General features: G+C 36.8%; 1 protein-coding gene across 1 annotated transcript; it reads left to right on the forward strand.

Annotated features, from left to right (window-relative positions):
- The first annotated feature begins 8663 nt into the window (after window positions 1-8663).
- Window positions 8664-9745, forward strand: LOC115227481 (ribonuclease inhibitor). Its single transcript, XM_029798292.2, has one exon. It carries the CDS (start codon window positions 8698-8700, stop codon window positions 9370-9372), a length of 675 nt encoding a protein of 224 aa, XP_029654152.1. The 5' UTR covers window positions 8664-8697; the 3' UTR covers window positions 9373-9745.
- Window positions 9746-10753: the final 1008 nt, after the last annotated feature.

Below are 10753 nucleotides of genomic sequence, written 5' to 3' on the forward strand. Positions count from 1 at the left end.
ATAATAATAATATAATAATAATAATAATAATAATAATAATAATAATAATAATAATAATATAATGATAGCTATACCAGCACTGTGGAATGACAACAGAAAGAAAGATGGTACAGGCATATCCCAGAAAAAAGTTTCAGAAAAGGATAAAGTAACCATATTCTGGGATATGCCAATAAACACAAATAGAGAGATCAAGGCTAAGACATCTCTGTATAGAAGACAAAAGTTCTCTATTATTATCTGACAGTTGTGAGCTCTGCTAAACTTGTGTCGTGTATCTCTCAACCATCTATTTCAAGCGGTAGATTTATAACAAGCTTCATAGTTTATTGTACTGAAATTCCACCCGACTCGTTTGAGTTGTCGTAAACTCGTCCTTCAGAAATTCAGCCGGACTTGCAAGCACTACTTTGTCATGCTAGATTTGGAATTTGAAAAATTAACGACTTAATTACGATATCAAATGGAAAATTTGGAACTAAGCGAACTAAGTGAAAAGATATGACCAATTTTCAGAATTCTACAATTTTTTGCAGCACTAGACATTTTTGTTCCACTTTCGGATATCCTGAAAAGAAATTCCAAACTCATATATATTTTTGATTATTCTCTGAGGAATTCTTAAGGAGCACATCGTTAACTGATTGCTCAATTATATTACATACGCTTCAAAAGCTACTTGCAACACCCGTATACATTTCTATAAATCTTAAATATATTTTGTACACAATTACACCAACATAATACACTTCAATCGTCTTATACATCTCTGTGACTCTTCATATCGTTTCATTCTCCTCCTCTACCTCACTCTCAAACAAACCGCCCTTCCATACTTTCACTTTCTCTCACAAACTTGCCCACCACTGTGAAAACAATCCGAATTTCTTTCCCCTCTCTTGTAACTCTTTATTCTTTTACTCTTTTTACTTGTTTCAGTCATTTGACTGTGGCCATGCTGGAAGCACCGCTTTTAGTCGAGCAAATCGAGCCCACGACTTATTCTTTGTAAGCCTAGTACCTATTCTATCGGGCTTTTTTGCCGAACCGCTAAGTTACGGACGTAAACACATCAGCATCGGTTGTCAAGCGAGGTTGGGGGGGGCTACCACAGACACAAACATAACACATACATACATATATATAAGATATATATATCTATATATATATATAGATATATATATAGATATATAATATATATATATTACATTACTCAATAGTCAAGATAAAACTCTGAGTTTCAGATGCCGAAGTGGAAATCCACAACACCATCTCTTCGGTTATCTGGCCATCTGAAAAACGATGGCGTTTTTCAGATGGCCAGATAACCGAGCGATGGTGTTGGGGATTTCCACTTCGGCATATGAAACTCAGAGTTCTATCTTGACTATTGAGTAATGTAACATATTTTTTATAGATAAATTTCCTCTATTTACATATATTGAGGTCTCTTCTTTCTTTGTTATCTTACCGTTTTACCAATTATATATATATACAACATACATACCATATATATAATATATATATATATATATATATATATTCTTATATATATATATTATATATATATATATATATATATATATATATATATTATATATATATGTATATATATTATATATATATAATATATATATAATATATATATATATATATATATATAAGGGAAGCTTTATGAAAATAACAAAAGACGAAGGCAGGTGGAATACAAACAAAACAATTTTTTAGTATGGCGCTCAGGATATAACTAAACAAGTCTTTTTACGTTTGAGCCTACGTCTTCAACAGAAAGATACACAGAAAACATATATATATATATAATATATATATATATATATATATATATATACATAACGACGGGTTTCTTTCGTTTCCGTCTACCAAATCCACTCACTAGGCTTGGTCGACCGAGGCTATAGTAGAAGACACTGCCCAAGGTGCCACAGTGGGACTGAAATCAGAACCATGTGGTTCGTAAGCAAGCTACTTACCACAGGAGCTTTTATGTGTTTTCGCTCAATAAACACACACAACGCCCGGTCTGGGAATCGAAACCGCGAGTCCTGCGCCTCCACATAAAATCCACACACACATATTTACATTTGGCTTCTGTATAGTTTCCCTCTTTAAAATTCCACTGAAAGTGTACTGGTCACCACTATCTTGTGAGTGGTATGTAGAAAACACTTGCGTTCGTTTCATAAGACTCCTACAGAGCTAAACATATGGCCATCCGTGATGAATCATTTTTAAAAAATTTAAAGTAATATATAATATTATTCTTGACAGCTAACCTGGTCTAGAGTACCTTATTTCTGAGTGGTTTCAAGCTAATAACCTGCTTTTGAAATATTAATGTATATATGTGTGTATACCTCTACGTATATATATATGTGGATATATCATTCGTTACAGATAGCGATATATTTCGTTTGTGAGAGTTAATCAAATGAATGTTATACTCCTTTCAGAATTTATAAACCCAGTCATCAACAGAACTACATTCCGCTTTCGTTTCATAAGACTCCTACAGAGCTAAACATATGGCCATCCGTGATGAATCATTTTTTTTACTTTAAAGTAATATATAATATTATTCTTGACAGCTAACCCTGTCTAGAGTACCTTATTTCAGAGTGGCTTCAAGCTAATAATCTGCCTTTGAAATATTAATGTATAAGTGTGTTTGTATACGCCTACGTATGTATATATGTGGATATATGTGTATGTGTGTTTGTGTGGTGGTGGGATATCTGTATGTGTATGCATACAGTTATGTATTTATAAAATATAAGTGCTTGTGAAGCACAGCTATTACGTTTTGTATTATTAAAAAACATATTTTAAGGGGTTTTTCATATTTCTTTAATAAACCTTTGTGTTTTGTTCGAGTCAATAAACTTTCACTTCCATCGACGTTTCGACCGTAAACCTTTTTTTATTCCCCATAAAAATCACTACAGCGAGTTTTCTTCTGCTTTTTATTGCTATTTTTATAGTCTTTAACTATGATCGCAGCGTTGTTGTGGTTGTTATTATTGGTTGTCTGCGGAGTTTCAATTTTAAAACACGGAGCTTTTATCCTTTTTTTTTTTTGTTTTATTTTTTTTTTTTGGGGGGGGGGTTGTTTTTTTTTTCATCCTTGCAACAATCCGGAAATAACTCTGTTCTGATGTCTGCCGTTTAGTTTGTTTAATAAAGAAATAAGAGAATTCTCCAATAAAAAAAAAAACAAAGGATACAATAATCTAATCACTTTTACAATAACACAGACACACACGGCAGCTATGTAAGTCGTTAAATCAATCGCCATTTAACGTGGCGCTCATAAATGAAATGTTGTTATAACGCTCGGCGCCATCCTGTTTCGTAATGTAAAATAACTTAACTGAGGATTGTCTTTTAGAGTCAAAATGTCTGAAACCTGAACCACCATACATACCACTACAAATTTTCCAGGAATTGATTATCCGGAACCGCTTATAATCCGTGCTACGAGGGACGTTCAATAAGTAATGCCTCTGACCTACATACAATTGTTTGATCTAGCTGAAATTTTGCATGTGCAATTGCTTATATCTCTATAGATTACGGGGAAAATTACAGCTCTGAACTAATTGTGGTTTCGGATTTACAGGTGTTTGAACTGAGTCAAGTGTGAAATGGAGCCTGTTGAGAGTCGAGCAGTGATCCGGTTTTTATATTTGAAAGGACGCACACCACGGGAGACTTTTGATGAAATGAAAGTAACTTATGGTGATGATGCCCCATCATATGACCTTGTAAAACGCTGGCATCGTGAATTCAAACATGGTCGGAACTCTGTGGAAACAGCTCCCAGATCTGTTCGCCCCCTTCTTCCATTGATGAGGCATCTGTCCGTCAAGTTGAGGCTGCCATTTTGGAAGATCGACGCATAACTATTCGCCAAATAGCCCATGAGGTCAAGATTAGTACCGGGTCTGGGGAAACTATCATTCATGACGATTTGCATATGCAAAAGGTGTCTGCCAGATGGATTCCCAGGCTGCTCACATCTTTCCAGAAGCAAGAATGCGTCGAGCGCTCGAGGATGAACTTGGAGATATGCCAAGAAGATGAGTCAAATTTTTTCAAAAGACTGATTACACAGGATGAAACCTGGGTCCATCACTATGATCCAGAGACCAAAGCCCAATCAATGCAGTGGAAGCACCGTGACTCACCTCCTCCAAAGAAGGCAAGGGTGCAGCGCTCCGCTGGCAAGGTCATGCTCACAGTCTTCTGGGACCAGGAAGGAGTAGTGATGACAGATTTCCTGGCAAATGGTACCACAATTATAGGAGCCTATTATGCTTCACTTTTGAGGAAATTAAGAGAAGCTATCAAAATCAAGAGGCGGGACAATATCAGCAAAGGCATCCTCCTCCTGTAGGACAACGCTCCGTCCACAAACTCGCTGTCGCCAGATCAGAAGCACAGGCGTGCGGCTATGAACTCCCCCCCCATTCCCCTACTCTCCTGACCTTGCACTCAGATTTCACCTCTTCCAGCCATGAAGTGATTTGAAAGGAAAGCGTTTCCCAGATGATGCAGCCTTGATTTCTGAAGTCACGTCGTGGTTGGAGGACCAAGCTGGGGGTCTTCTACAAAAACGGTCTCCAGAGCTGCATCACACGATGAGAGAAATGCGTAACTCTGGGTGGTTCCTAGGTAGAAAAAGACTAATAACTGTGCCAAGTTTCGTTGCCCTACTGCTATGGGAAGTGGGTCAGGGGCATTACTTATTGAACGCCCCTCGTAATTTACAAGCAGGAACATCAAATTCCCGCGACCGCTAGACGTGTTTACTTGGAGGCTGTTTTACTCTTTTACTTGTTTCATGTCATTTGACTGCGGCCATGCTGGAGCACCGCCTTTAGTCGAATCAAATCGACCCCAGGACTTATTCTTTGTAAGCCTAGTACTTATTCTATCGGTCGCTTTTGCCGAACCGCTAAGTTATGAGGACGTATACACGCCAGCATCGGTTGTCAAGCGATGTTGGGGATACAAACACACAACACACACACACACACACACACATATATATATATATATATATATATCTATATATATATATATATATATATATATATAATACATATATATATATATATATATACATATATACGACGGGCTTCTTTAAGTTTCCCTCTACCAAATCCACTGACAAGGCTTTGGTCGACCCGAGGCTATAGTAGAAGACACTTGCCCAAGGTGCTGCCACGCAGTGGGACTGAACCCGGAACCATGTGGTTGGTAAGCAAGCTACTTACCTACCACACAGCCACTCAAATCATAAATGTTTTTAATTAGATCGTCAGGTGTTTACAGAATGAGAGAGAGGGGCAACTCTATACCGACTGACACAGACAGAGGAGGAATGTAGAATTATAAAGCAGGAAGGAAAGTTTCTATCAAATTTCAACAGATAGAAAATCGTGTCTGTGCGTGTGTCTGAGTGTGTGTGTGTGTGCGTGCGTGTGTTTAGGTTCACATTGAAAATGTAGGATACGCACAAATCGAAAAAAAACAGTAAAGCATTAGAATCTAATTTACCAAAATCTGACAGTGGTAAGCCATCTCCTCACCCTCACCTCACCCCCTCCTACATACACACACTGTATTTAACCTACTAAAAAACCATTCCTAATTTCTCAGAGCTGCATCTATTATATCAATCTCTTATATCAATCTCTTTCTCTCTTCCACTCTCTCTCTCTCTCTCTCTCTCCCTCTATCTGTCTCTCTCTCTCTATCTGTCTATATCTATCACTGTCCCTCTCTTTCCGTCTCCTTCTCTCTCTTTCTCTCTCTTCTCTCCGTATATATATATATATATGTTACTATTTAAGAAGAGTAGTCCCGGTGCGCGCACTCGCGTACTCGCGCATCCGCGCTAGCTAGTCGTGACTAGTCGATCCTACAATGGCTACCTAGCAAAGTAAATAAAACACAAAAATATTTTTTTTACACAAAGTAAAAAATTTTTTTAAACAATGTAAATAAAACACAAAAACACAAAGTAAGAATCGACTAGCTAGTGCGGATGCGCGAGTACGCGAGTGCGCGCACCTGGACCACTCTTCTTAAATAGTACCTATATATATATATATATATATATATATGTATATATATACACACATAGGCGCAGGAGTGGCTGTGTGGTATATATATATATACATATATATATATATATGACTCTCTCTCTTCACTCTGTTTCTATCTCTGTCTCCATTGTCCCTCTCTTTCTCTCTCCCTCCCTCTCTCTCCCTTCTTTCCCTCTCTCTCTCTCCTCCTCCTCCCTCCACCTATCTCTTTCTCCTTTCCAGAACCCCCCCCCCCTCCAAGCTCTTCCTTACCCTCTCATTTTTCCCCAAATCCCTCCTCTTTCGTTGCCGTCTCGACACCGCAAACCAATATGCACACCCTAATTCCCAACACACCCACCCTACACCCTATCCAACCATTATATACCCTCTAACTCCCAGTATATATACACCCCTTAAACACACTGCACTTCATTACATTTCTTCCTCTTTCCTTATTTATTTCGTTCCCGCCATTTTGTTTTTTCCATTCCTGTTTTTTTCTTTTTTCTCCCATTTTTATTTTTTTCAAAATATCCATTTTTGTCTCTTTACTCTTTTACTTGTTTCAGTCATTTGACTGCGGCCATGCTGGAGCACCGCCTTTAGTCGAGCAACTCGACCCCGGGACTTATTCTTTTTGTAAGCCCAGTACTTATTCTATCGGTCTCTTTTTGCCGAACCGCTAAGTGACGGGGACGTAAACACACCAGCATCGGTTGTCAAGCAATGCTAGGGGAACAAACACAGACACACAAATACACACACATACATATATATATACATATATACGACAGGTTTCTTTCAGTTTCCGTCTACCAAATCCACTCACAAGGCTTTGGTCGGCCCGGAGCTATAGCAAAAAACACTTGCCCAAGATGCCACGCAGTGGGACTGAACCCAGAACCATGTGGTTGGTAAACAAGCTACTTACCACACAGCCACTCCTGCGCCTGTCTGGGTATTTTTTTTCCTTTTTGTTTGCTATTTTTTCTTGGTTCCTTTTTTTCTTTTCTCTTTTAATTCATTTTGTTATCAATTTTGGCGGTGAACTTATTCCTTATTGATTCAGTTCGGTTTGCCGCAGTCAGACTGTAAGATCTCTCTCACCCACCTCACTTTTATATATATATACACCACCAGGGGTGGTGCCAGTCAATCGACTGCCTGATTCATTCTACGCGGGCGCACACAGACACACACAACTCACACACGCATACATATTGGCATACACACACACACACAACTCACACAAGCATACACAGTGGCATACACACACGGATACATATTGGCATACACACACGCTTACATATTGGCATACACACACACACACAACTCACGCATACATATTGGAATACACACACATACACTTTGGTTTTACTTTTCCATTCCTTTCCCTCTTCTCTCTTTACTTTCATATCCTTTCTTTTTTTCTCTCTCCCTCCCTCCGTCTCTCTCTCTCTCTCTCCCTTAACTCGTTACTCTTTCCCCCTCGACAAACTTTACTCTTCCGTTTCTCTCCCAACATGTAACCTACAGCTCCTTTCTCTCCTTTTCTCATCTGCAATCCCTTTTCTCTCTCTCTCTCTCTCTCCCCCCTCTCTCTTTCTCTTTCTTTCTCTTTCTCTTTCCTTCTCTCAACTATTTGCTGTGTCTCTCTCTTTCCCTCCCTTTAATTTTCTCCTCGCTCTCTCTTTCTCTCTCTCTCTCTCACTCCCTGTCCTTCTCTTTCATTTCTCTCTTTTCCTCTCCCCACATTTCCCTCTCCACTTCTTTGCTATTAAACAACAACAACAACAGCAGCAACAACACATCGGTATTGTTATTTCCATTCTCAATGCACCACAAAGAAGCACTCTGGAAACGGCTTCAATAATAATAATAATAATAATAATAATAATAATCATAATAATAATAATAATACTAATAATAACAATAATAATAATAATAATAATACTAATAATAATAATGACGATAATAATAATAATAATAATAACAATAATAACAATAATAACAATAATAATAATAATAATAATAATAATAATCATAATAATAATAATAATAATCATAATAATAATAATAATAATAATCATAATAATAATAATAATCATAATAATAATAATAATCATAATAATAATAATAATCATAATAATAACAATAATAACAATAATAATAATAATAATAATAATCATAATAATAATAATAATAATCATAATGATAATAATAATCATAATAATAATCATAATAATATTAATAATCATAATAATAATAATACTAATAATAATAAGGACCATAATAATAATAATGATAATGATCGTGATGATGATGATGGTGATGGTGATGATGATGGTGATGATGGTGGTGATGGTGATGGTGGTGATGGTGATGATGATGATGGTGATGGTGATGATGATGGTGATGGTGGTGATGGTGATGATGGTGATGAAGATGATGATGATGATAATGATGTTGATGATGATGATGATGATGATGATGATGATGATATTGATATTGATGATATTGATATTGATGATGATGATGATGATAATTCATATTTATTGTGTTTTCGTTTTTGTTCTTTTCAGGAATGGACGGTGCTGGCTGCAAGAGAATCTGCGACGCCCTCAAACACAACGTGGCACTCGAAGACCTTGATTTCAGTTTTGTGGAAATCGACGACGAGGGCTGTGTGCACATTGCGGAAATGCTGCGCCAAAACAAAGCCCTGAAGAAACTGCGTTTACGCAGCAGCAGCATCACCTGGTCCGGCTGCAAATTCCTGTTCAGTTCTTTGGTTTGCAACACGACCCTAACGGACCTTGACATGAGCCGTAATTTCATCGGTAACGAAGGTGTAGACATTATTTCGCAACACCTTGCCAAGGAGTCTTGTATCAAGAAGTTAAACCTGGAAAATTGTGGTTTGACGGCCTTTGGCTGTGAACCCCTCTGTTGCTCCCTGCTCAATAATAGCTGTCTTTTGAACTTGGATCTGAGTAATAACTTTATCGGGGACAGTGGGGCCCGTAAGCTTTCAAAGGCGATTGAAGAAAACACAACCCTTCGATGTTTTGGATTGAATATGTGTGAAATCACAAACGATGGTTTCTCGTCGATATTAGACGCACTGGAGGGCAACAAGACACTGCATGTGCTGAAACTTTGTTATAACCGTTTGGGACGAGATTCCAGTAACCCAGAAGCAAATTCTGAGAATCTCAGGTATAGAATCAAAATCGTCACATCTTCTCGACGAAGTTGAAGCTTTTACTTTGGGGGAATACCTTCGAGGAATCCTAGCAGAATTGATTGTTGTAAGCATTCTCTGCTAGTAGATAATTAACCAAAGAAGAACAGCATATTTCCTGTCCTGACACTAGGGCACGTCGTTAAGCAACTCTATAGCTTTCCTCGAGTGATGTTGCTTGGACATTGAGTGCGTGTTTGTGTGGACATGAATAAATGTGTCTGCATGCCGGATGGATGTCAATATATATATATATATAAATATATATATACATGTGTTTGTATAGACATGAATAATGTTTCTGTATGTACATATCGGCGGGGAGGGGTATGATGAAAGCAAAAATATATACATACCATATATATATATATATAATATATATATATAATATATATTATTATATATATATATATACACATATATTATATATGTACAGGTACACGTGAGTGTAGCATGTGTGACATGAGGAATATTATATATCTTTTAAGTGTTTAAACAACAAATTCAAATGCTTTGTGGGCTGCAAAATTGTTTTGAAACTGCATATTGGTGCAGCAAGAGTAACAAGAGCATGCATATACACACACACACTCACACACAACACCACACACACATATATATATATATAATATACATATATATATGTGTGTATATATATGCATATAATATATATATATATATATATTATATATATATATATATATATTATATAACACACATAAATATATATATATATATATGTATGTATGAAGGAGTAAGAGAGAAGTGAACATACACAAATTTACTGTTATTTGGTCAATTGATCAACCGTTTGTTGGACATATCTAGAAATATTGATCCTGCTTCTCCATGTTACATTAAAACAACTGTTATTTTATTGTCATCACAAAAGAAGTGCTGGCAGAATAAGCATGAAATGATACAGGCCTAGAATTACATAAAGATATAGGGCCAGAACAATTTAGGCTTATAGCAATATTTACTCAGAACAAATGTAAGAACTAATGCAGGCCCGGGACATTAATATATTACACGTTTCTCATAACAGCTTTTATTTTTATAATTTTAAATGTTGGGCGCAAATTTGAGCTTCAGAGATTTTCCCCGCCAACTTTTAGAATGTTCTGAAAGAAAACAAATGTAAATAATTTATTTTAGTCTCATTCCATGTCTGAGAGAGAAAGAGAAAAAGAGAGAGAGGGAGTGGAGAGAAATTTGCGTTTACTCGTGAATAAGTTAGTGTTCCTGCTGTCTACAGTGTTAAACTCGGTTAATGTGTTCAAATGACATTTGTTTATAGCTAATAAACAACATCCTGCTATTGACTGGGCCAGAACTTTCATGTCATTCAGTCACCAGTCGTTTTCTCTGTCAAATAAATAGCAAATAAATAAAA

The sequence above is a fragment of the Octopus sinensis genome, unplaced genomic scaffold, assembly GCF_006345805.1.
Source record: "Octopus sinensis unplaced genomic scaffold, ASM634580v1 Contig03608, whole genome shotgun sequence".
Taxonomy (NCBI): Eukaryota; Metazoa; Mollusca; class Cephalopoda; order Octopoda; family Octopodidae; genus Octopus; species Octopus sinensis.